This window comes from Haemaphysalis longicornis, unplaced genomic scaffold, assembly GCF_048455015.1.
Source record: "Haemaphysalis longicornis isolate Haplotype H1 unplaced genomic scaffold, Haemaphysalis longicornis Haplotype H1 scaffold_8, whole genome shotgun sequence".
NCBI classification, from domain to species: Eukaryota; Metazoa; Arthropoda; class Arachnida; order Ixodida; family Ixodidae; genus Haemaphysalis; species Haemaphysalis longicornis.
The window spans coordinates 152028781-152055413 of record NW_027526445.1 but is presented as its reverse complement, the minus strand read 5'-3'; the positions used below and the strand labels follow the sequence as shown (position 1 = coordinate 152055413).

At 50.3% G+C, this 26633-nt stretch overlaps 1 protein-coding gene across 2 annotated transcripts in view; it reads left to right on the top strand.

Moving 5' to 3' along the window:
- LOC144149874 (apoptosis-resistant E3 ubiquitin protein ligase 1) overlaps nt 1–26633 on the top strand; it is a 91673-nt gene that overhangs the window by 9479 nt on the left and 55561 nt on the right. For both annotated transcript variants that reach the window (XM_077681588.1, XM_077681587.1), the window contains exon 3: nt 10179–10515. In XM_077681588.1, the coding sequence (XP_077537714.1) occupies nt 10179–10515 (337 nt within the window). The remainder of the gene's footprint in view (nt 1–10178; nt 10516–26633) is intronic.

The window sequence follows — 26633 nt, the reverse complement described above, 5'->3', positions numbered from 1 at the left end:
TTATAATCATCATCGCCACCGCATTCATCTGGCGTAGCAAGCCAGGCAGCTTAGCTCGGCTGACACCGCCAGTCTCCTTAAATGTTGCCTCTCTCTCTCTCTCTCTCTCTCTCTCTCTCTCTCTCTCTCTCTCTCTCTCTCTCTCTTGCGAGTGTTTTTTCTTTACTTTAAATTCGTAGGAATGGTTTTTATTTCAACTGTAAGGGAAATACTCAGATTTTACGGCAAAATAAACATCTTTTTTTTTCCTTTTTGTTTTATTATTTTAGACCTGGCACCAGTTTATTCCCGACCGGAAGCTGATGTTTCTGTGTGCTCGCTGTATACCGCTGGGGATCTGTTTTGACGTGATCCCGAACATCGGCGTGCACGCCGTGTGTTTTAAGCATAAAACGCGTCTAGGCAGACACTGAATCCATCTCAAAATTTCGCGCGTACATCTCGGATAGCTTTAACCGAAAATAACGCAGGGATGGAGACGAAAAAGAAAGGACAGTACCAGCGCTGTCTAGAAAATGTGCATATCTATTGCGGTCTGCAGTATGTAGAAGCAGCACGAATGACGTCACGACCCGAAAGAAAATAAAACAAATAAAAGAAAAATAAGACACTCCTCTTCAGTAGGGATCAGAGCAAGGCCCCACAATTTTCCGAAACGGGAAAAGTCATTTGTCGATAAAGATAAAACTTTACGCGTTAATAAATGCTTAATTCTACCACCAACTTTTGAATACTCGTGTTTTATGTTGACACGAAATACTCCCGTGAGGTGGTGGAATAATTCATCGCGCTTCGCATAATTTGCACTCGGTATACGCAGGTTTAGTAGTTTATCAGGTGTCAACGAACGTTATCCGAAACTCGTAGCCAAGAAGGTAGCCTAGAAAGTGAATCGCTTTGAAAAGAAGTAGAGGAACAAAAAAAAAAAGGAAAAGAAAACTCTTGGCGTCTCTCCTAGATCTTTTGCAAAAAAAAATAATAATAAACGGGCTTGCACGTCCTTGATCGCGAGAAACGGGCTTGAGTTTTCGTTTTGTTGTATTTAGCTTTTTTACTTAATTTACAGCTGCTTGACATTCGGTCGTTGGGGAGGAACCGGATTCAGAGACGTCGGTGTTTTTCGACTATTTTCTGTTTCGCCGCTGTGTGACAGCTCGCTGCTGTAGTGCAGTTCGCGATTTCGAGAACGCTCGATTCCGCGTCTGCAGGCAGTGATATACGGTGTTTCTCTTTCGTGTCGTTTTTTTTTTTTTCTTTTCCTTATTGTAGGCGTGATTGACATTTAAGGACTGCCGGTACGCACTTTTCGGACCGCGCCCTCCAGCAGCAAGTACGCGTCCTCCCCTCCCCCCTCCCCCATCCCATTTCCTACTTCTACGTTTCGCCGTCTGGTTTCTTTGCCGCCGCGAAGCTCGGTCGGCGCGGAGCGTGACATTTACGGCGTTCGAGAAACCAGAACTTGCTGTCGCGTTTCAGGGGAGTGGCGCAGTTCGGATTTCGCGGAAACTGCGCAGTGTGGCTGCCCTCGTGTGGTGGCGGCCTTTATGGGGTTTCTCACCCTCCGAAGCGTGCTTCTCCGCACCCACCGTTGTTCGGCGACAAAGCACCCTTTACAGGCACACTTATGTTTCGTTGTTATGGTGCAGTGTAACGTGTGCCCTGGCTCGATGCAAACATTTGTCCGTTCGTTCGTAGGTCCCGTCATCATCATAAACATACCCGCCGCGGTGGCTCAGTGGCTGTGGCGTTGTGCTGCTGAGCACAAGGCCGCGGGTTCGATTCCCGGTCGCGGCGGCCGCTTTTCAGATGGAGGCGAAAAGCAAAAACGGCCGTGTGTTCGAGATAGTGGCGCACGTTAAAGATCCCCAGGTGGTCAAAATTAATCCGGAGCCCTCCACTATGGCTCGCCTCATCGTCTGTCTGGCGTAGGGCGCGTAAAACCCCATAATCAATCAAGCATAAACATCGTCGTCGTATTGAATAGACAGGACTCTGCTTCATCAAAGCAGAATGGCGGTTTCCGCTAGGTTTTACTGTTACCCGCCGCGGTGGCTCAGTGGCTAAGGCGTTGCGCTGCTGAGCACGAGGTCGCGGGTTCGATTCCCGGCCGCGGCAGCCGCTTTTCTGATGGAGGCGAAAAGCAAAAACGCCCGTGTGTTTGAGATTTCGGCGCATGTTAAAGATCCCCAGGTGATCAAAATAATCCGAAGCCTTCCACTACGGCGCACCTCATCGCCTGCGTTGCGTAGGTGCGTTAAACACCACAATCAATCAATCAATCAATCAATCAATCAATCAATCAATCAGGTTTTACTGTTTCTGTACGGTTTGTTGCATGTACTCTAAACCACCACGATGATGTTTATTTGACCCGTTCTTTAAGTGCGGAACACTTTAGGGACCCGGCTTGTCGCCGTAGCTAACGCGTAACGTGGCGAGTGTTCGAAAAGATAACCGCTTCCGCTGGTCGGGATCGAACCAGGGTCCTTCGCGTTTCTAAGCCGATGTCAATCCCATGGTGCCACAGAGGTTGCATGTTCCCCATATGCAGTGTCGGGTGTGATCTTTGTGCTGCGCCGTTGCCACGGAGACTGTCGTTGCTATGCCGGAAATGAGTACACAATAACGCAAAATAAGAAAAAAGAAGTCACGAATTAACGCATTAATTACTCTAAAATATTGAAAACTTAATACATTGTCTTTTTATACGCTTTCTCGGTGTCTACGGTGCCCTCTCTCAACTACTTTCGGTATCAACGCCACGGTGATACTGAAAATAGCCAAGAGAGAGAGCTACGCAGCCCGTCTGGCGAATCGCTGTTTGGCACTTGACAGCTTGCACGTTGAGTAGAACTGCTTTAACATTTTTTGTTACCTGTTTACGTATTTGATAACTGCAGCTCTTCACGATGTTATGTGCTCTGATTGATGCACCACTTATCGTGCTCTTCACTTTATCGCATTTCTACCCTCGAAAGATAGTTTGCCACCCGCAAGTCGGCTCAGCGTTATGCGTTTTGGTTTTTTATTTTCTCCCCGCTGTTTTCCAGCCTCTATGAAGGATTTAGGGCATGGTCAAGTTGCCGAGTACACCCGCCGCGGTAGCTCAGTGGCTAAGGCGTTGCGCTGCTGAGCACGAGGTCGCGGGTTCGATTCCCGGCCGCGGCGGCCGCTTTTCTGATGGAGGCGAAAAGCAAAAACGCCCGTGTGTACGAGATTTCGGCGCACGATAAAGATCCCCAGGTGGTCAAAATTAATCCGGAGCCCTCCACTACGGCGCGCCTCATCGCCTGCGTTGCGTCGGCGCGTTAAACCCCACAATCAATCAAGTTGCCGAGTACAAGCTTGTCACAGAATTGAGCAAGGTAATAATTTAGTGGCCGATGTCTCGGACGGGAGGAGCGACAAACAACTCCCCCTTACGCGCGAATTCGAGAATGTGGTTCGGACCTGCTAACCGGCGATAGGTCCACGCCTGATTGGCCGCTGGCGTGAGGCACGAGACGGGGCACGGGAAAACAATTCAAAACAACGGGCGTTTACTTCACATTCACAGGAAATTCGAAACAGACAGACAGGAGGGTTGACGAGTTAATACACACTGCAGTTGACACCCCGTTGGGGTCAGAGCTGCCAAGACACCGACACGAAGTACATTAATCACAATGAAAGAAAAGGTACACGCCGTTACGAGCCCGAGGAGGAGGCGACAGTAAATGAAGGGGACAGTAGAGTGTACAATAGGCGGGGTTGGAGGCTTCCCCCAACTGCTAACAATAGGCCCGCTAGAAACACATACAGCGTGGTGCACTGAAGGAGGCGAATAAGAAGCCCGTGCAGTCCGCATAGGGAAATAAAACACAGAAGATGAATAGAAAGAGTCCGAGGAAAGGTGGAGAAGGGAAGAACATCTTAGCTGCGGTCCGGCTGATGGTCTCGCCGGGGTGACGGAGGCTGTCGGTCGTCTGTGGTGGGGCACCGCTGATCAGCGACGCAATTTGGGTGAACTCCGGCCGCCCACTGTCGCCTCCTTGAGGAATCTTCGGGGGCCCGAAGTTCACCGCCGTCATCGCTCGGCCTCCACAGCACAGCCCTCAAGACCGACGCCGCGTCCCGGCCGTACGTCCGGCCACCACCAGTTCTCAGCCCATTCTCCTCGGAAACCCCGCGCTGCACCACGCACACCGTCCACCGGGCCGCGCGTCTTCCGAGAATTCGCGGGGCGCAGCCTTCAGTAGGCCGCGGCACTCTCGCCCACCTCTCTCCCCGAAACACATGGCCAGCCGACCCGGGTGCGACAATGGCGGCGAGAACATTCCTTCGCTTTGCGGTACGGCTCCTCTCGGCGAACGGCAAGAAATGGCGAGCGGCAAGAAAACCCGTCAAGGAGGGACATGAATTTCGCGACAAAGCTTTTACCCTGTTTCCCGCCACAACAAGCCCATGTTTATGCAAACAGGTAAACAAACAAACAAACGTGTTAACGTTTCAGGGGGGTGGTTTTAAAGGGTTTTTTGTTAAGCATCACTCGAGGTCCAAAAGCATTGACGAGAGTTTTGGCTCGGGGTGAGGGGTTAGGGAGTAGGTGTGCGTGTGTGTGTGCGTGTGTGTGTGTGGGGGGGGGGGGGGTCCAAAGGCGTTTCGCAGGTGTATCAAAGGCGTTTTCAATGCGGCGTGCACGCACGCACTATATACAGTATACGTGCGCTTTCGCTTTTGTGTATGTAAATGGCCTCATCCCCTGATATTATGATCTTGTCATTAAAATTCCGTTTGAAATGAATTTAAGCTTCGTTTCTGTTACTCTCCTTCACCAACGCGCATTGGATTCCTCCCCCGTCGAGGTGGCTTGGTGTCGCAGGCGTTACTACTGCTGCAAGGCCACACACACGAGGCCGCTGGTTTGATCAGCCTGCCTTACATGTCGCCCGTATGTCAGATGTGTAAACAATAATTTCAAAGGAGAAATAAATACTTCGCACGCTTCTTGTCATCTGTGCACCGAATTAGTTCCCACCTCCCGGCCTCGGCGTTCCCGTTGGGGTATAGAATAAACGCGCTTTAAAACGAAATTGTTGTATTGGAGGCGTTTTACGGTCCCACTGAATTACGGGGAAATAAAATTACTGGGATTTTTTTATAAATTGCCACTTTTATTGAAGTCTGTTTTTGGCACCGCGGACCTTGTTATAACGAGGATTTACTGTACGCGAAACTTCCACTGCCTGACGTTCGAACCAGCTCCTTCGCGCTTGTCGCCAGGAGGCGCCTCGTTCACAGTTCTGCGCGACGGGTAATGGAGAACGAGTTTAACTTGGCTAGGTTCGTTCGACAACGCTTAGTATAGCTACGGCGTGAAAAAAATAGAACGCGAGAGAATAAAGGCGGCTCCTTGCTCTTTTTTAACGCCGTCTTTTTCTTCCGTAGCTGTTCCTTTTTCAAGGAAAGGATCGCGCACTATAGTTCGATTCTTTGCGAGTTCTCGTGTTGCGTTTTACTTGTATAGGACTGTCGATTTCCCTCTTAATTGAAGCGCTAGCAGCCACTACGTGCCAGCTGTCGTCGCTGCGAGAAAATGGCGGAATCCATTGTCACTTAGACTGTTTCTTAGGTCGCTCTCCATCCGCCCTCCCCATCCGCGGCATTGATTGCCCAAGCAGCAGCAGCAGCAGCAGCGACGTGGCTTTCTCGACGTGTCAGTTTCCGCGCGCCCATCGGCCCGTGGCCTGGTCTTCTGCCGAATGACAGCCAGTTTTGAACTGTTGGCGGCTAACGATCGTATGGATGTGGAAGTATTCTCACCCCCAGCTATCTCCTCTTTTTCTAAAGCGAAAGATTTAAGTGCCACACTGTACGAAGAACTGGCGTTGTGGTTGTTGTCGGACAGAGAAAAGGGCCATCGCTGCAACAAGTGAATAAAATCCCCGGCCATCTCCACTGACGTGAAACCTGGGGAGGGGCGAAGCATGCAGTATTCTTGGCGCCTTGGTGTTTCTGCCCACGGAGATGAAACCTTTGGGGGGGTAGAAGTATGCATCTTTGCTCTAACATTCTCTTGTCTTTGAATCGCGAAGCTCTCAAACAAGTGTCCCGGTGTGTTTTTTTTTTTTTTTTTTTTTTTTAGTACGCGTTGCGAAGCGCTCCAGAGCGAGGCATAAACGAGTGCCTCGGTGTTTTTTTAGCACGCGTTACGTTCCAACGCGAGGCGTAAACGAGTTTCCCGGTTTTTTAGTACCGTGGCTAGATGAAACGACGATTACGACGACGACAGGAGACGCCAACAGCCCCAGCCCGTATGAAGCTTCACCCATAAAAATTTTACCATCCCTTTCTAAATAAAGTTGAGGGAAGCGCGAAAGCTTAAAGTGCGTACCATCGATCGTCAAACTTTGAGACCCAAATCTAAAAAAGAACGAACCCATGCAAAGATTTTTCGCGCACTAAGCAAACGCGTCTACGAACGATCTAAATGTATACCGATACGTGGTTTATGAGACAAAAGTATAGATACTACTATACTCTTCCTTCATGATCGATGCGGGTATTGTCCTATCTAGCCCCTTCGGCCATGGTGGTGTCAATTGACGCCTTCACATAAAAGTTCGTCTAGTTTAAACATTCCTTCTTTCCTAGAACCATAATAGATTGGAATGCCCTCCCCAGCCACATATTTCTTTCAAATGATCTACCCCGATCAATTGAAAATTTCTTTAACATGTAAAATTTCAGCTGTCTTGTGTTCTCCCCATTTCAGTTGCTTGTTGTATGGCGTTATAAATGGTGTTCTTTTTTTTCCAGTTCTTCATGTTTTTCATGCATGCCTTGTGTATGTCAAACCTCGGCTTTACTATACTCTTGCTTTTTTCCCTTGCGTTGCTTTTATTAGTTATTCTTTACTTTTTTGCTTGCAATTTTAATGTGTATCAGAATATTTTATCTCTACCCCACTCCTGCTTGGGCCTCAAAAAGGCCTGCAGTATTTTGTAAATAAAATAAAATAATAGTGCATACAGAAGGAAACCAAAACTACTAGTTTCCTGGAAAATTGTTCTTCAATGATGCCTGTTGCGATAGACGTCACCGGTTTTACGTTTTCGTGGGGCAGGACGCTACAAGGAAGAAGAAAAGGCTTAAAATTCACAAAATTGAACGCAATTGAATTGAACACAAAATTCCGACATTCAGGCGCAAAAAAAAAAAACCGAAAACGGAGGCCTTAAAAACCAAAGCTTGTAAATCTAAAAATACTGCACTACGGAGCTCATTTTTTGTTTGTAGATTCATGTGGTCATAAACTTTAGGAAAAGATGCCAGAAAGATGTTTCTACTCAATCTAAAAATTTTAATTGCCAGCTGTTTTGATCAATTGCATCATTAATAAATCAATAAATACTTGCACTATCAGCTCTATTTCTTGTTTGTGGGCTTATGGGGACCTAAAATTTAAGAAAACGTACAGAAAACATTGTTTTGCTTGAAATAAAAAAAATCGGGGTGGAAAGGGCTTAGAAGCGTTCCTTTTTCGCGATTTTCAAGTAACCCTTTTGACACAATGAAGGCCCCGTTTCACGCATGCGCCCTGTGTCCAGAGGTATTATCAGAACTTTTCGGTCGACCAACCGGTCTATGTGGAAATGTATGACCGGTATTCGCGCGTATAACCTGCCCCTGCATATAATCCGCACCCCCACTTTCAGCCCGGCGGAAAAGGAAAAAAAATCGTCGCGTATTGCCCACACATTTGATACAGAAAGGCTGCACCGAAGCTACTGCTCAAGCAACACGTCAAACACCATGTAGACAGAAAAAAGCGTATATTTAGCAAGTGTAATACACTGCAAGGCGAAAGTCACAATTCAATCAGTGTCACTGCTCTCGCTACAGCTGAGGATGGCTAATGCCTGTGCTACACGGCCGTTTCAGAGGCCTCCCGAAGGCCTTTGAACCAATTGTCTACAGAGTTCCCCATTGTAAATACATAGGGCGCACTTGAAGGTGAGCGTTCAACTCCCAATCGAAAGTTGCCGTGTAGCACAGGTATTAGTCAGTGTTACTGCGTAGGAGCTTCACGGCACAACGCGCATTGCCGTGAAGCTGCATTAAAGGAAAAGCCCCGCATATTATCCGCACCCCTACTTTGGCACTGAATTTTCCCAGTTTTTGCCGCGAATTATACGCGCGAAAATTCGCTTTTTTTTTTTTTGACGTAACGCCATCTGTCTCACTCCGAAAAAAAACATCACTTTAGCTGGTTTGGCAGTCGAATCCGGGTCTCCAGAGTAGAAGCCGAGTTCGTTACCGCCGGCCTACACCGACACGTTGCCAGCACCGGAACGAGACTTGGTCTATAGCGTGCGGCTCTGATGTCATATCACGTGTCAGGCGAACGTGACGGCAAGTGAGTAAAGCAGGTGTACGCCAGGCACGGAACACTGACTGTGGGGAGGCTGGGGCGCGAATTCTTTCGCCAGCCTGACCATTTGCGCCAAAAGACGAAGGAACGTAAGTGAAACCTGAGAGACGGGAACATGATTTGGGGTTGGAGAAGTTCTTCATAGGTATCTCCATAGGAAATGATATACTACAGAAAAACCCCGTTAATGCGGATTTCAAGGGAGCGGAGAGAATGTCCGAATTAACAGTTTCCGAACTATCGCGAGTACGGTCATAACAACTGATAAATGTTTTCAGCATCACCATTTTTTTAAAGAACTCAGTGATTGTTCTTTGCTCAGTCGTGAAGATGATGTGCCTGGTACTCATACTTTGCGACTTTTCTCGTAGTTTTCTAGGTGTGCCTTTGATTTCTGCTGCGAATCCGTATTAGCTGAACGTCGGCCGTGGTGGAATGCGCTGCTGTTTCCCCGCCTGAACTCGGCGGGAAGTCCAAATTAACGGCCGAATCTATCGGAATTATAGCTTTTAGCCATACAACAATGCGAATTTAAACGGGACCAGACGCCGCGTCTCAATTAACCGAAATTACGAATTAACGGGTGTTGAACCAATGGAGTTTTACTACTGAAGTGCCCGGAGGGTTATTATTTTTCTCCTTTTTTTTTTTTTTTTTTTTGTTGCGGCAGATATAAATCCGAGCCATTTGCACCCTCTCGAAGTATATGAACGCGCAGTGCGGGAAGGTAGAGCAAAGGGGGTTTGTGGGGTAGTTGATGGCACCGTTAGTTGGAAGGCTGTCGCGTTCAGGGGGCCCATACCCGCGCACTTGCAGTTCTTTCTTTTTTTTTTTCTTCCGCTGCCTATGTGTTTGCGGGTGGCATTAATATACTCGCGATGCCATTTACTACTTCCTTTCAAGTGTTCTTGTTCGCGGGACACTGAATGCTCTCACGCCCCGTCAATATGTGGTTGACGGACAGCAAAAAGAAAACGCTTGTACCAGGAACAAAAGAAAAAAAAAGCGATGCTCAACTTCTTTTTTTCAGTTTTGTTTTCCTCTGTAGTATTTCAAGCGCGTCGAGGCGTTTTAATGTGACTGATTGTGAGGAAGTGGGTGCGCCAGCAGCATTGTACTTAGTGTTGTGTCGCGTTCGGTGCGTGCCGCCACCGTGGCTCATTTGCTGAGGCGTCCAGATTCTCATCGCGAGGAGACTCCCGACCGAGGCAGTTGCCTTTTGTTTTTTAAAGCGAATCTTTAGTGTTCTCACTGATGACGTCTGTAACGCGAAAACGCCGAAAAGAAAGAAAGAAAGAAAAGCGCTTGCGGCGGTCGGAATCGAACCTGGGTCAGCCGGCGTCTGTCCGATTGCTCTATTTCGACATGGTCGGAGTGGTTTGGAAAACTCGGACGACGACCAAAGAATGCGTCACGAGAAAGCTCCGCGTTCAACCATCGTCGTCGTTAGACCGATGGGTGCAGGATTTTTTTTTTTTTCCTGTGGAGGCGTAAAAAATAAAAAAAAAAACGTGCCTGACATTCTAGCGTACGTTGACGGGTCCCCAGGTGGCCTAAATGAATTCCTAGCGTTCCCACTACGACACGCCCTAGAGTTCAAGTGCAGCGAGCTCTTCAAGGCGCGCAACTCCCACTTCAATTTTGCGGGAAATCGTATGCGCGCTTCCCTTTCTACTTTTCTCCGATGATATGATGTGCTTGTGTTGTCTCCTCGTGATCTTCCCTGTCCTCTCCCTCCCCCTTTTTTTTCTCTTTCACGGCGCAGGCTGCGACTCGCTGCCCTCGTGCGCCTCCCTGGCGTTTCCCCTTTCCTCCTCCCCCTCTTCCCCTTCTCCCGGCGACGACGGGGTCGCGGCGTCGCTCGAGCGTCTGCTCTCCGGCGACGCGTACGACGCCCTGCGGCTGGCCTCGGGGCGACTGCGGTCGAGGCTAGTTCTGGAACGCTGGCTACGCGACCACCACTTGGTGGGCGCCGGCCGCCGACGCCGGCACAGCGCCGCTGCCTCCTCCTCCGCCTCCTCCCCGAAGGCACCGCCAGCGTCGCCGCCTGAGGGGGAGTCTTCGCCGCAGCGCTTCGACGCCGCCGCTTTCAGCAGCGAGTGGTGAGTTGCGCACCCTCTCTTCGCTGTTTGTGTAACTGCTCGCGGGAGTTATTCCGCTTAGCGTTGGTTGGCGTCGGCCGCCTGAGTGGGCCAGCAAGGCGCTGACCGACTATGTCGACGCGCTTCTAACTCTTCGACGGGCTGTATCCGTCTCCTCGTGGAGTTTTCGCGAAAGCACGAAAGGGTGGTGGTCGTTTGTTTTTTCTCTTGCTTGTGCGCGCTTTGGAACCGCGGTGCACGCGTTGTTGCTTTTTTTTTTGTCTTATATGAAGCTGAAAGGGCTGTGGGTACTGCATCGCACTAGTTACAAGTCCGGAATTCGTAGAAACCTCAGCTAGTTTGTTGGTTTGTTTGTTTTACTCAGAAGTACGGGCGTGAAGACCTTTCTCTTTCCTTTCGAAGCCGTCAAAATAGAAAACTCACTACTGTCCACCCCGGGGACGCATGCGCGCTGTTTACTATAAATAGGTGAGCGGGAAACCCCGCACAATGATGTAGTCGTCCTCTTTCCATATGCGCATGGTCGCCAGAAAGCAACGCGCTCGACAGCTGTACCGCGGCCGACGCGTGTCATTTCGGCCGCAACCAGTTCAGAATGTTAAGATGCCTCTTGGATGCTAGGGGAGTCCTGCCCGACTTTAAAGAAGTGCGTGTGTTTAAAAAAAAAACGGAGGCACCCTTAAGTAATGACGTTTGCTGCTTCATAGGATTGTGCATGTGCTCCTCTTTTTGTCCTATTTATCAAAGATTTTGCAAACATTTTAAGTCCCCTGACACTGCTCCTTAAAATAAATGGCGAGGCTTGCACTGAGTCCCACAAGGCCTGAACCATGGTGGAGCTGGAGGATTTCTTTCGGTGTAAGCGCTGAAGGTCACAGCACCACGCATTGCGTTAGGTTTGAAATTTTACATGTTCCCTCGTCGCTTTTCGCTGTGGTAGTAGTAGTCATCGTCGTGTTCATCTATATCGTTGTCTTTCTCATGCACGGCTGGCGGGCCCGGATAGTTTTGTCCGCAGGCTTTCACAATTCTCCCAAAGTGGAACGCGTCAGCTCGCGCTAGAACCGGCGGTAGCCGGCTTCGCGAACTGAGCGTCTGTAGAGCGAGCTATCTTGTGCTCCAACCTTGAGGCGGACGGGAACCGTTTCCTTTGCATTTCTTTGCGAGTGCCACGCGCAAGCCTGCACGACGCCGGACACTTCTCGTCAAGCGCGCGCTCACGTGGTCGGTAAACTGCGGAAGTAACTATGACCCAACGTTTTCTAGATACGCCGCAGCACACGTTACGGCCAGCAACAGCAGCCGTGCTGTTAAAGTGTTCCTTTTTCCTGGGATCCTGACAAAGCGGCTGCCTTTGCCTTTCTCATCGCCCTTCTGATAACTGCGACAATTTCGGCGCAACTTGACGCTAGCGCGCCCACAAAAGTTCGCGAAGACGTCAGCGGCTGTGATATTCAGGCTACCGAGTGAAGCGGCAGGCCGTTCAGGAGCATGTTATCACTATGCCAGTTTTTTATCCCCGACCGCGAGTACTCTATTACAGAGATCGCCTGTTTCTCGTGTGCGTGGTGAGCTAGTTTAACCCTTGCCCGCATAGCTGAACCATTCGCACTCATAATCAACCGTCGTGCAATTTGCCGACCTTCTTTTTTTGAAAGATAGTATGGGACGGGTCGGATGCTGGGGGCTACGCTCGCAGGAGGAGCATATATTTTGTGTGAAACTTAATGTGGTCACTTGCATCAGCATGCCGATTCCCTGTACCTCTACCCTTTTGACCCACCTGATTTGTGAAGCAACGATAATGCGACCATCTTTTGCTTGGTGTCTGAGCCTTCTCAAGTTAGGGAGAAACAGCGTCGTAACGCCACATTGCTATCCATCACTGACCAGCCGCTCATCTGGCACTCCAACGCCCATGTTCGCGGTACACCCAGCAGCATTTCCCGCCGTTTGAGGGACTATGTCGAAGTGCTGACGCAGCGGGACCAACAAAGACGTCATAATCACGCGAAAAACTTTGTGTGTTCGGATGAGAACAGCGTGCACGAAAAGCAAAAAAGGCTCTGGCGTGGATATGATCGGAAGTGGTACCGAAACTGCAGTGCTTCCTTCGTGCACTCCTTTCCGTTGGGGCGTGTGCTCGCGGTGAAACCGTTTCTGTTGGCGAGCCGCCGTTTCTCGTATATGCATATGAAAAGGGGCTCGTTTGAGGTCTGTTTGTGTAGCGCTTCCGGCATTCGCCGGACCGAGCACACCCCGCACGACGATGCAAACCGGTGGATTTATTATGTGCGCCGTCTTCCGCGCGTCCTCCGGTAGCTGCTTGGGCGCACACGCGCAGCAAAAAAAAAAAAAAAAAAAAAAAAAAAAAAAAAAAAAAAACGTGCCCGCTTTTATTAAAGTATAAGCTTTTTTAGTGGGAATTGATGGTGCAATGTCAAAAAAAAAATGGCAGCATCTCCACTCCGTGTATGATGGCGAGGATGCGGAGTACGGGCACTCGAAATGACATCCAAGTTGCGCCCCGACCGTCATTCGATTTGAGCCGTGAGTTGCACCTTGATTGTTCCCTAAATGAAGCTGCAACCCACGGCTCAAATCGAATTTTGCTTGATGGTGGTGTGCGCGCGGATGGACGCGGACGGACATTAGGAGGTCCTAAGGTACTCCGCACCGTGACAGGCGAGGGAGTAAGCCGTTTGACTCTCGGGTACTAACTCGTGGTCGTTGCTCAATAGGTAAGACGACTGACACTGACTCTGTGCGGTCTACCAGACACAGGCTCGAATCCTTCTCGTGCCTGTGCGATTTTGTGCGATTTTAAATGCTATGCGCACGAACGCGGACGGACATTGTGTAGTCCTAAGGTGCTCCGCACCTAATAACTAATGCGTTTCCCCTGAGACCGGTTGGTCGAAAGACCTCTAGACACACGGCGCTTGCGTGAGACCGGACATCCATTGTGTCAAAACGGTTTCTTGAAAATCGCGAGAACAAGAGGGAACAGTTCTAGATAAGACAATGCACGCATCGATCATGAAGAAGGAGTACAAAAGGAGTTATATCCTTATCTCACGAACCATGTATCGGTATACACTTAGATCGCTCGCAGATGCGTTTGCTTAGTGCGCGAAAAATCGCCGCGTGGGTTCGTTCTTCGCTTGCGATTTGCATCCTTGAAGGTTTGACGATTGACTCGACGCACTTTCAGCGAAGGTTTTGAAGCCCTTTTGTCCTGAGAGGAGAGCTTTCGCGCATCTCTCAACTTTCTGCAGAAAGGGATGGTGAAACTTTTAGATGCGACTGCACCTCATTCACTCGCGTTGTCCCTCCATACGGCGTTGTTGTTGTCCGTCCGCACCCCTCCCCCATTCTCCTCGCCGCGCGAGCTGCGCTCTCCGCCGCTCACCCCCTCTCCTCTCCGATAGCGAACACTCTCTCGCGAGGGGCATTGGATTGGATTCGATTGGATTGGCTTGGAGTGGATTGGATTGAATTAAAGTGGATTGTGTTGGATTGTGTTGCGTCATAACCGCGCCACGTTGCGTCATAGCCGCGGCAGGGGGTTCACGGCACGTTTCACGCGGTGGGAGAATCAACCTAGCGGAAACAACAACGGAACCCCCTATGCGTCGCATCTACACAGGGGTTCCCGCGAGGGGAGGTGGGAGAAATTTTTTTGCTGAGTTCCTGAGAGCACCAAACGCGTAACGCCTTGTATCTGCACGAAAATGGATTACTGGCAATATTAACGCATGTGGCTGTGGTATAGCGTAAACTTTGACATTTGGCAAGAAGAAGGAATTAAAAACGAAAACACAAAAACGAACTAACTGAATAAGTGGCCCTGTATAGCCCAAAAGTAACCCAATATGGCTACTAATAGCCTAATATGGCCACAAAAAAAAAATAACTAGAGATGAGGAGAGGTGGCGTAGGAATGTGTGTATACTCCGCAGACAATTCTAGAGGTCTCCTTGCACTATCCGTGCTTTGAAACAACCCTCACGCAAGAGAGAAACTTCGCTTTTACCCAAAATGGCCTCACCGAACGTTTTAGTTAGCCTACGGTTTGTAAAATGAATCGATGGAAGGCCGTGTTATGCGTCCTGCGCGAAATGTTTCGGTCGAGCGATTTATGGCATGCGTCGCCACGCGTTTGCGCGCTGTAACAGCTCTTTCTCCGCGCAACTGCTTGTGTCGCCGCGGATTTTCGAATTGAATTGAGTTACCGAAACTGTCGTTCCGCTTTTTTACATTTTTGTTTTGAGCACGTGAGCTTGGCCATTTCACTATACCAACTTTCCGAACTTTCCTTGGCTACAACCCACATTCTCGTGTAACGAAGCGGTTTTTTCGGCGCATACGTGCGCCGGTTTCTTTTAGAATAAGGTTTCACGATCATTTGTAGGATACAGCGTAGACGAGGTGAGAGAGAGAAATAAACGTTTATTTGCTGAAAAGACTAGCCAGGACTTGATCCTTGCCGGTCCGAGGTGGTAGGTCTCCTCAGTCCAGGAAACCTTTGGCGGTGGCTGCCGTCTTCGCCCGGTTCACCAGATTCTTCTGGTTCTCCGGATCCTCGTAGACGAGCAGTGCCTCCCACTTTTCAGCGATGTCGTGGTCACCGGTGGTAAGGGCGCTTGCAATATCTTGTGGTGCGGCAGTCAGGGTTGTTGAGGATGCTCGGCTATCCACAGGTGGGTCTGGACGGCGGTCATCGCAAGGGCACTCCAGGATCATGTGTGCCAAGGTGTCGGGTATGTCGCAGTAAGGGCAGAGATATGAAAATTGCGTGGGGTAGATGCGGTTCATGATTATTCCGTGTGTGTACGTGTTTGTTTGGAGCCGACGAAAGATTACGCTCTCTTCCTTGGTGAGGTCGGGGTGTGGTGGGGGATATCTCCTCCGCTCAAGTCGGTAGTGCTGAAGTATGGCCCTGTAGGTGATGGGTACGTCTGCTGCGCCCGTTGCAGCACGGATGTTGGGTGGCAGGAAGGCCCGGCTGGTGTGCTCTCGGGCTGCAGCGTGCGCTGCTTCGTTTCCCGCCATCCCTTCATGCCCCGGGATCCAGGTGACGTAGGTGTCAGGAAGTTGGGGGCGCGTCTTTAAGATATTAAGAGCCGTCGCGGACACGCGTCCTTTCTGGAAGTTCCGACATGCCGCTTGGGAGTCGGTGAATATCAATGCTCGGTCGCTGCAGGTCGTCATTGCCAAGGCGATGGCTGAGAAAGGAAAAAAAAAACGGGGAAGGGGAGAGGGTTCCAAGAAGGAAAACTTACTCCGCACCCCTCGAAGTCTCGAAATACTGATGGTGCACTTCGAATTACCACTACTCATTGAATAGTGACCGGAAAGGGGGGAAGTTTTCCGGCACAGATTTTTTTTTTTACCCGCCGCGGTGGCTCAGTGGCTAAGGCGTTGCGCTGCTGAGCACGAGGTCGCGGGTTCGATTCCCGGCCGCGGCGGCCGCTTTTCTGGTGCAGGCGAAAAGCAAAAACGCCCGTGTGGACGAGATTTCGGCGCACCTTAAAGATCCCCAGGTGGTCAAAATTAGTCCGGAGCCCTCCACTACGGCGCGCCTCACAGCCTGCGTTGCGTCGGGGCGATAAACCCTACAATCAATCAATCAGTTTTTTTTTTTCTTTTTAGATACGAAGCATCTCATGCTCGGGGCTGTGTCCCTCCCTCCCTCATTGTCGTTGTCCGCCATCCGCACTCTACTGCGCATGCGCGTCTCTTCAGCCCCGTCAGCGTTTGGGCTGACGTCAGCGCAGTCCACTATAAAAATAAATAGTTAGGCGGAGCCCGGTTTCGATCCCACGACTCTCTGGCCGCAACGAGACGGGACTACAAACCGAGACGGGAGCATGTGCTACGAACGCGCCTTATGTCCTTCACTCATTCAAACTACGTCAAGAAGCTACTGATACAACGAAGGCACGCGAAGCTGAACGTCAACGGAAACGACGAACTGAAAACTAATGGGAACTTCAGTCGACCCCATGGCTGCTTCGCATACTACTCAGGGTTCCCCTACCGGAAGATGGTGTAATTTTTTGTACGCCTCGAACTTTGCCTCCTTCTGTTCTGTACTTGTTTCATGACGAGTATGCAGTATACTGCCCATATATTCGAGAATAAATTCATCACAGTAGTCTGCAGGAATATGTTTCGCTGGAAAAAGTTTCTATCGGGGAAGCATGCTTCTCCACAAGCAGATGCTGCTGTTGGATACTGATTTCGGCGCTGGGAAATTTGCGCCGAAGGCAATGCAGAACTCATCCGTCGATATATGAGCACGAAGCGAGGTGCGCGACCGATCGGTCCCGTAATAAAGGCGAGAAATGCTCTCTAACTTTCTCGTAGACCGTTCTCAAAGGAGTGTTTCTTTGCCACCGCTATATGGGCGGACGAAGGAAGTACCAATGCGGAAAGACTTGGCATTGCCGAGGCAGGAGTGTGTGGAACATAGTTCAAGAAGGCATATTGCAATCTGCGAGCGCACAGGAGGATCGAACAGGGAATACGCTAGACACACAACACAGGTACTATACCGATCTTTCAAGATACCGGGACGAGAATAGAAGCAAGGCTTTTTAGTGAATTCCGTGCGCATCGTCGTTATGAATTCGTCGCGTCGTTATGTTCAACCTCAAGGACGAAATCTCTCTGTTTGTTGTTCACGTTGCGTTTCGTGCCACACGCAGCCTAATTTCCTTCCCAATTTCCACTTTTAAGCGTTCTCTTGCCGTGGGGACATATATAGCCAAATTTTTACGGTGTATTCTGTCGTTTGTGATGCGAATTGGCGTAATCCGAAGTACCTGCACCCCCTGCGCCCCGCGTAGACGTTATTTTCACATGGCTGTCTCCATCCCGCCTCCCTCCCATAAAAGCGTATTTTTGCTTTGAAAACGTTTTCTCAGTTGAGCGTTTGTGACCGCCTGTTAGCGCTGTTTCCCAAACGGAGGAAGCGCATTTTATTGGCCCTTCGGGATCTTGCCATTAAGGGAGGCGCAGTGGGTCAAGTTTGTTTTCTTGTCTATCCTTGCCGTAAAAACGAGCTTCAACGACAGGGTTTCCGTAACGCTCTCCCAAGCGACTTTTTTACGGAACCCGTTCCGTCGGGGCCCGTTTTTACTGCACGGCGGCATATATAGGGCTACCGAGCACAAGACCGTGGCTCCAGTCCCTGGCTGCCGTGGTACGTCTTTATATTGTGGGTGAAGAACAGGGACGCCGGCGCGTATGCAGTATTTTAGCGCGAACTAAAGATACCTGGGTGCTGTCGATTAATCCCTTACCTCCAATTACGACGCACTTCAACGTAGCTTAAATGTCGGTTACATGCGAGACGTGGGCTGCTCGTTTCAGGAAACCCCGAGGGGATTCTAAGTTTAATCGTTAGTCCTTCAAAGCATAGAGTTTCATACTAATAGAGGGAAATCCGGCGCCACTGTCTAGGGGAGCTGCGTTTCAGCGAGCGTTACGCCATGTACCGAACAGGTACGTTCTACTTGTCCTTGGCATGGCTCACGAACAGGCTGAAAAGTTGCCTGTGGCTGCAAAAAATTTAAAAAAATATCGCTGCAGAAGATTAATTGAATTTGTTTTGTTACTATAAAATTAAAGCTCTAGAAAGATTTACTTGTCAGGGATTATTTAGGAGCTTCATACAAGAGGGACAAGAAAACGATGTAACCTGTTTTTGTTGATTTTGGCTTCGAAACAAAAAAAAAAAACAAACAAACAAAAAAAACAAGGCAAGCAGGCGAGGAACGTCGCTAGCTGCAACGACGGCGCTTGCGACGGCCCGCGACTGCAGCGCCAGATTTCCCTCTAGTGTAAATTATATGGAACTCTATGCTTCAAAGCGACGTGCATCATGTGACCCGCAGCTTCGGAGCGTTGAAATTCAAGATTTCTGGCGCGAAGTTTTGTTTTAGACGCAGTGAGGAATTCGATTTTTTTCTTTCGCTCTTGATTCCCGGTTGTCGTCCGTTCTTTGCGCCTGTGCCTTGAGATCTAAATGCGCGGCCCGATAGGGCAGTGGAGCTCCCGCGTCGTTGTGCAACACCGGTCGAAGTCCCTGTCCGGCCGATGTCTTTAGGCTATGGCGCGGCCATTTTTGTGCAGCGCTGCGTGATTAATGCACGCCGTGGCCGAGTAATCCGCGGACAACGGTCCTGACGCAATCAATCCTTGTGCGCGTGGATCTTCGCGTTGTGCGGAACACGCCCTTAAAAAGGTCAGACGTCCTTGGGTAGGTGGCGTGCGGGTTTGTCTTAGCCTTTCAATGCGTAGCAGTCTTTGCCGAGTACCCCCAGGGCCAGGACCGTGTGACGTTCTGAATTGCCGCAATAATGCATATTTGGCACAAGTAACAGACTTATGTCGTAAATGGAGATAATTGGTAGGACAGAATTTTGGTCGGACAAAAAAAATAGAAAAAATAAAATTTTCACCAAAAGGATGTGACGAGATCTAAAATGTGCATCTTATAAATCTCCCCAAGGAACAAAACAATTCCGCGAAAAAAACGTTGGAAATACGTGTAAAAAATAGCGTTAACGGATCAACTCTGCAGTACGCCTTGCATCCTCGGGGGAAAAAAACATTAGCGAAATAAAAGCACTTCATCGCTGCAATGCTATATATTCACATCATTGGCGAAAAGAAACAAAAGGAAACTTCAAAATTATATATTTAATATAACGTCTTTCGCTACTCATAGCCATATGTAGCTGTAAAGAACTCACCCTCTGGACGAGCGGCGTAAGAATGCTACGCATTAGTAGACGATTCTCTTAATTTCTGCAGATTTTTTTTTAATTTTTCTTCGGAGTATAGGCAGGCCTATTTGCACAACTCAACGGAATTCGTTCACGTATGTAACTGTGGTTTCTCGGCGATGAGGCCAGTTTTTTTTTTTTTTTTTGAACAGGGATTAAGTACTGTACCGGCGTGTGCAGTCATCGTCAATAGTTTCTAGGCCAGATAGCCCATTACCTAAACTAGAAAACGACCACATATTATAACTCACTTGTGATCGATCCACTCTGACTTCCCAAAGTTTGGTCTATCACAAGGAAAAGGTACTTTTCCGACTTTTTGGCGTATAGGATTTTGCTGGCACTCAAGATTTAATGTTGTGCATTGAATTCTTTTAGGTATAGCTGAAGTCGACGTGGCCTAGAAACTAAGTTAGCTCTGAAATACGGGACAGGGGTTAGCAGTACACGAGACGAACGAACGCTAGACGTATTCGTATCGTGTGCCTGTCTCAGCGCTAGCAGTCTTCAGTAGCATGTAAACTACTAGCCCAACTTTTAGCCCTTAAGTGGCTTAGAAAAATTAGGGATGGGCTTTCCGCACGGGTGCCTTATGTTCCGTGTGTAGCGGGACCCGACTGCGCTTGCACGGCGAGGCGGACTACCCCTCAGCAGAACGAATGCGCCGGCATGACAACGTCCGGCCGCCCTTCATCGGAACTAAGCCACCCGACCGGAACGAATGGGCACATACACTGTCATATCCCGGTACGCACAGTACGCACGGAACACACAGCACACAGGGTAAGCTAAAAATCTCTATTGACGGGAGCGAGCCTGCGTCCGCAGTTCTGTGGTGAACTCGTCCAGTAAACAACCGCTGCTTTGTTGTACACGCGGCATTGCGCGCGTCTGGCAGCGTGGAAGTAATTGCCTGTTCATTCATTTGCGGGGGAATAGGACGCGGCTCCCTGCCTGAAACGGTTCCGGGTCCTGAAAGGGTCATTCAGGCCACAGCGACACGGCGCCATCTTTGGACCCATCCGTTGCGTCTATCCGGAATACGCCGAGTAAGAAACGGGCGCAGGCGACGCGATGCAAAATCAAATTGCTGGCAGATGAGACGCATGTTTGGCAGCTGTGTGGGCCAGAACGTTGGGCCGCGTCCCCTTTACAGGAAGGCGAGCTGGAGGGGCGTCTCCGGAAGGGGGTCATCGTTTCATTTCTTTGCATTTATTAGAACTATAGCCGAGCGGAGAACCGATCCTGGTAGGGTACCTGGTACACCTGCGCAAGCGCACAGCCAGTCTTTACACCTCTACGCACGCGCAGTAGCTCCGGTCGCCTACCGGGTACTGTACCGGGACCGCTATACCGCTCTTCTACAACTGTTTTTTTTTTTTGTTTTTTTTTGCTCAGTGTGTTTTGCAAAGGGAATTTCGAAAGTTGTGTAAAGTCTTCACTTCACGTCTTTCGTGGCTGAAATGGCGCTGATCAGTGAGTCACCGAAGCCGAGCCAAGCCAAAGTAGAAGCCGAGTTCTTCCAATTTGAACAAAGTTGTATTCTGTCTGCATGGCCTCGCTTTAAGTTAGATGACGTAATTAATTTGCGGCGAGGTTTCGTTTTCATGGACGCTTTTTCTTTTATTTTGTACTTTTGCGGAAGCCAGCTGGACGCGTGCTTTCGCCGACCTAGCCGAGTAACGCTTTCGCATTTAAAGCTGTGCAGTCTGGTCGTCGTTCCCTAAACCTGATCGAGCTTCTTTGCCGAAGCTCATGGTGATCTCCGTAGATTGCCGGTGGGATGAGCGTCTGAGTTTGTTGTATTTCTGTTGCATGTGGCAATTCGACCCTATTATCGAAAGTGTTCCCTTTTTCGTAATATTACAAGGTCAAATGATAACGTTAATTACACTTTCTGCTTATCCGTTGCCCAAAACAAACAAGAACAAGCATAGCTGCGTGAAAACAGTGTTTCAACATTTATATACCAAGTGCAGTCTGTTTACCGTAAGCAGGTATCTATTAAAAATTTATTGGATGCAAAAAAAAAAAAGTTAACTCAAACTTCTGCGGCTTGGCACAAGCTCGCACTCTTACGAAAACACGCGTTAAAAATTGTCGACCGAGCTTCCATATCTCTGTTGTACCACTATTTTCGCCCCCACAGGAATTATTTTCGCATTTTTATCGAATGTTGGTACTTTTATACCGCTTTAATATTTGCAGCGTTGCGGTATGGTCGCCGAGGAGCTCTTAGCAACAACAGCAAATTTGCGAACGCGGTTGTGTTCACTGTAGATATCGCAAGAGCGGGAGCCGCTGTTACGTGGGCGGTTGTCTTTTCTTATTCGGAGCGAGTCTGGAGGAGCTGTCGACCGCTTAGCTGGTGGACGTGTTTGAGAAGACTACATATTGGTTCACGGCCTAATTTTACGGCCGCGTTTGCAGGCGACGGAAAGAGAACTACGCCGTGTCGCCTAGCCTGAGCTGTGCAGAGGAGCTTTGCGGGTTTGCTCATGCCGATAAAAGCCCTGAGCAGCAGGAGCTCTTTTTTTTTCTATTACTTTTTTTTTTTAACAGCGCGCTAAGCTGCGCCCGGCGTGGTCTGGCGAAAAGCACGTTCTTTGCGTATCATGTGACTTGCTAAAGATGTTGCGCTGACCTTGCCTTTCTTGTTTTTACGAGCGAATCCAGCGCCGTCTGCAGGTCAAACACAGAAAACAGCTCGTTTCTCGTAGCTTCAATTTGGCCTTCGAGTTCAGTCAAGGTCTCGCGCTGTTGTGGAGTGAAAGCGTCTAATCGCTCGTCCATTCCACGAGTGTGGACGGGGGGGTTGAAGAGGAGGATAGAAGGAACGAGTAAAAAGTTCATTCATGGCAAATTTGTACTTAAATTCTGGGTCACCTTTATACGTCGTGTGCTTAAAAAAGCTTCGCTGAGCGTCCATTTTTCACAGAGTTGACTGGCGCGTGATTTTTTCTTCTTTTCGCGCCATCGTTCCTTGTGTTGCCGGTTTCTTGCAGCGGAATCCAGAGTACGGTCGACATTGACAGCGCTCGAGGTAAACAGAATCTCCCCATACCTTTCACGTAAATCCTGCGTCACTTTTGTGTCGCGCGCTAACAAGCTTCGGTGGTCATCCACCTTCGCAGAGTGGAATGTCTCATGCTTTCAACAGCAGAGCTGCTTAAGCTTGAGTTTGGTCTGTTGGCGTTAGCAAAAAAAAAATGTGGTTGTTCCCTCTTCCACAGGAACTGTTAAAACACGAAAGTTAAATGTGTCTTCACAGGAGCAGTTGAATCCTTATTGTGCGTCGATGTGAACTTGCACATCGCTATTTATATTTCGTCGGTATGGCACCGTTATGCGCATCAACCTTATACACTGTATTGCACGCGCCGGAGCATTGCGTAAATCCGATTGAAACCACAAGCGGTTTCAAACCGTCCGCGCTAAAGAAACCAAACGCGTTGTCAGCGAATCGTTTGGTGAACACACGGTCCGCGGCAGCGAAAGGACCAGCGGGTCGTGTCGCGAGCGCGACATCCGCAAGTCGGCTTCTCCGCAGCTTACGCTGCGCGTCCCCCGTACACGTAGGCGCCGGCATCGAGGCGCCAACTGTCGGAGCTCATTAGCGTCATAATGCACTACTTTGAGTGACCTAATGCACTACTTCGCTTGGCCTAATGCACTACTTCGCTTGGCCTTTCCTAGGTGGCAGCACCACCTGAAAGTAAGGATATAAGGCGCGTTCGTCGTTCTATTCACGCGTCCGCAGTCGGGAGCGCGTTCCGTACCTTCCGTTGCGGCGAAAGAGTTCGTGGCTCGAATCCCGGCGCAGCCACGTCAATCAAAGTTTTTCTGGCGATGTCATTTCAGTGACGGATATGACGTCGTGAGATCTTGATGGGCGCTGGCATAAAACACTTTCGTGTTCAAAAAAAAAAAAAACAAGACCCCTCCCCCGGCGCCTTGCGCCCGGCACGACCTTCGCGCAGTGACTTTAGAAAAAAAAAAAAAAAAAGCACGCATGAACGTGCGCCTCGTGAGGAGCTCCCGGCGTCGTCCAGGCTTGCGCGTGGGCTCGCGCCACGTGTGGAGCTCCCGCCTTCGCCGCGGCGGACCCGTGGCGCGCCGGTAGCTACAGCGCTCCCCCACCCCCTACCCCTACCCCCCGTAGAGCCGAAGGCTGTTGTGTTGCCCACGCGACGTTTTTGGTCGGTTGCGGTTGGGAATTCCGGGGCGTAATCGTACAGACGGGGAAGCCGTGGGTGAGTCGGAACGAGGCCACGTAAGCAAGCTTGACTCGGTCTACGGAGACGACGTATTGGCGGCCATTAATGTCGAGGGTGACAGTCTTGGTCAGCCGATCGCCGTACGAGGAACGTGCATGGACTTGCTGTTTCTGCTCCCCCTCTACTGTTTCTCCAGTCTTGCACCACAGGTGCAAGCTGAGACAATTTCTTATCTGTGGTTACTTATCTTAGGCGATTGCAAGAGTGGCTGTAGTGTGGCCGGCTTAATGGACCGGTGGCGTGGCTCTATGACACGGAAGCTTAGCAGTCCTCTGTGAAAACCGGCCCTAGCTGTCGGGAGAGCGCGCCCGTCGCCGTCGTATTCGCCTGGATGGTTTGGGCTGCGAACTCCGGTAACCGCTTGCCGTCGTGCCCGTCGAGGCTTATGCAACGCGATCGAGCGCGCCAGTCGACTTGCGTGGCGAGCCGTGTTGTGTAAGACCGTGCGGATCAATTCGGAACGCGGTAAAGGTTGCTCAACGCATTACGAAATCTCGTCTCGGTGGAGACACGGCAACAGAGGTACCGGAATCGAAACGGCAAGCATCTTGGCGCATTTCACGCAACCGTTTGTGGAGCGTTTATCATTTCCGAAGTCCAAATAGAGTCGTACGCATCAAATTTCGATTATTTTCTCTTCTGTTATCCCGTTCTCGCGGGATAACCGAAGCTCCACAGTTGTAGTGACGTGGTTGTGCTGCAACTATTTCGGCGGCACGTTCGGGTGGGCTATAACGGGGCTCCCTTTCTTGCGTGACCCGAACGCGGTAGCGTGCGTTTGCTTAACCGATTTGGTGAGACGGTAACGACGCCGTGTAGCGGGACGCGCCCCTGCCTCTGCGTCGGCCGAAAACGCATCGCCGGTGGAGGGGCGTTAGAGACGATAGCGTCGTGATAACGGCCTACCGTCGCTCGCTGCGATCTTTGGGGTGGTAATTTTATGCGTAACACGGGGTATTGCGTACACGGAGCAGCTGTATGCATAATTCTCGTTCGCAAAAGTAAACCACTTCGTCGTTGCGCGTGCACCTAGATGTCACGCCCGGGGAATTGGCTAGTTCGGCCCGCTTCACGATGACGTCTTTCGATGCGGACCAATCCCGAGGCTCCTCCACATCGCCGTCATCTTCACCTCTAGGCGTTTTCGGACATCGCTTTGCAAACCCCCGTGCCGTGAAGCGCCGGCATGCTAACGCTTTTGTGTACAGACGGTCGGTCGTCTCATCGCGCGCGAATCATTGCCGCCGGCGAACCGTTCCCGTCACGCGATGTGGCATGTGCGCGGGCAGTTTTTTTCGCACCGGCGCTATCATTCCCACGAGCGCTTGGCACCCTGCCTGCGCCTCCAAAACAGCGCGCGCTTCCGTTTCGTTCTGTGTATATAAGTAGGGCATATGTATGCGCGCGTGCTCCGTAGCTCTCGGAGCGAAATTTCCCGGCACGCATTCGTTGAGCCTGCGCCGGCTTATCACCTCCTCGACATCGCGCTATAGGGTTGTCCGTGTGTCTATCGAACGGGGGATTTGCGCGACTGCATTAGCGCGCCGACAGAGGCAGTCGACTTTGTAAGCAACGCGTGCACTTGATAACAGGGCCGCGCGGTGTCACGTTATTTGGTCGGTCGGCCGACTACTGCGCGTTTCTCATGGGTCGACGCGAAAGAAGAAAAATAGGGGGTTTGTTTACCAGTACAGTCGCGCTGATAGGCTGGTCTCAACTAAGGGCTTTAAAAACCATAGTCTTTATTGGGGCACCTAACCGCGAATGTTTTGGTCGGTCTGTCTGCCGCTCGGATCAGACTGCTGAGGGGAAGAGGAGAGTGGGAGGGTGAAAGTGGGATATAGGTAGGGAGGAGAATAGAGGAGTAGTAGGGAGGGGAGGCTGCGAACAAGAGTGTGGATGGAAGGGGACAGGGAGGGGAGGACTCGGAAGGTAACGGTGAAGTGGAAGGGGAGTGCGATTGAAAGGATGAGGGGGTACTGAGGAGGAGAGAGAGAGAAGTGAAGGAGGATTGGTGATGGGATTATTGGAGAGACAGATGGGAAAGGGAGTGTAGCGAGAGAGGGTAGAGGGAGGAAGGGAGTAAAAAAGAGAGAGAATAAGGTGAGGCAGCAGATTCGGTGGGGAAGTGAACGCGTACGAGAGAGAATGGGTAACGGTAAATTTTGAGGGAGAGGAACACGGTAGAACGGGAATGGGCGGTGGTGAAGGAAATTGGAATCGGAAGGTGATACAAGGAGAAGGGGGAGATGGGAGGTGAAATATGAAGAGCGACGTAGCGCGAAGGGAAAAGAGGGGAGAAAAAAGGAGGAGAGGATATGTAGAGCAGATATTTAACCAGAGGTCGAGGGAAGCGAATGAGGGAGTATTGGCAAACGGGGAGGGATATTAGAAAAGGGGCAGTATGCCAGTGAGGAGATTTTGGAGGGGAAGTGAGGGACGTGGGCGTCAGTGAAGAGTATATGAACTGGGGACTGATTGAAGGGGCGTGGCAGCGCGGGCGCTTGGGAGGGGGTGGCTCTCGAATATGGCCGACAAATCCAAGCACGTGCCGCGGGGCTCGCGCTTTCACGCCATCGTCCTCTGGCCACAGCACTGTCCATAGCACATGGCGCGATTTTGATATTCCCGAAACGCAGTGAATCACCCCAAGAAGGGGGTGATTCTCTTTAACGCCCTGTATCCGCGCGACTATGGGATTCAGTCAGGGGAAGTGAAAGCAGGAAGGGAGAGGATTGGGAGAGGGGAAGAGGGGCCGCCGTAATGCGGTCGCACTTCGACTTCACTTTCAGCGAAGCAAGCGGATACGCGGCCATTTTTTTTTAATTCAGCGCGTGGTTGGTGGGTCACGGTCGCTAGATCAAAAAGGCTGAAGCCGCCTGTGCCATTCCGCGGCATTACGTAAGCGATAAAGTGAAATTTACAGTTGCCGCCGCATCACCACCGCTTGGCGGGCACACCGCTGTCTGCGGCGGCAATAAGGTGATATATCGCGGCCTTGTGCGCGCCGCATGGCTTTCGCGATCCATTATATCAGCGATGC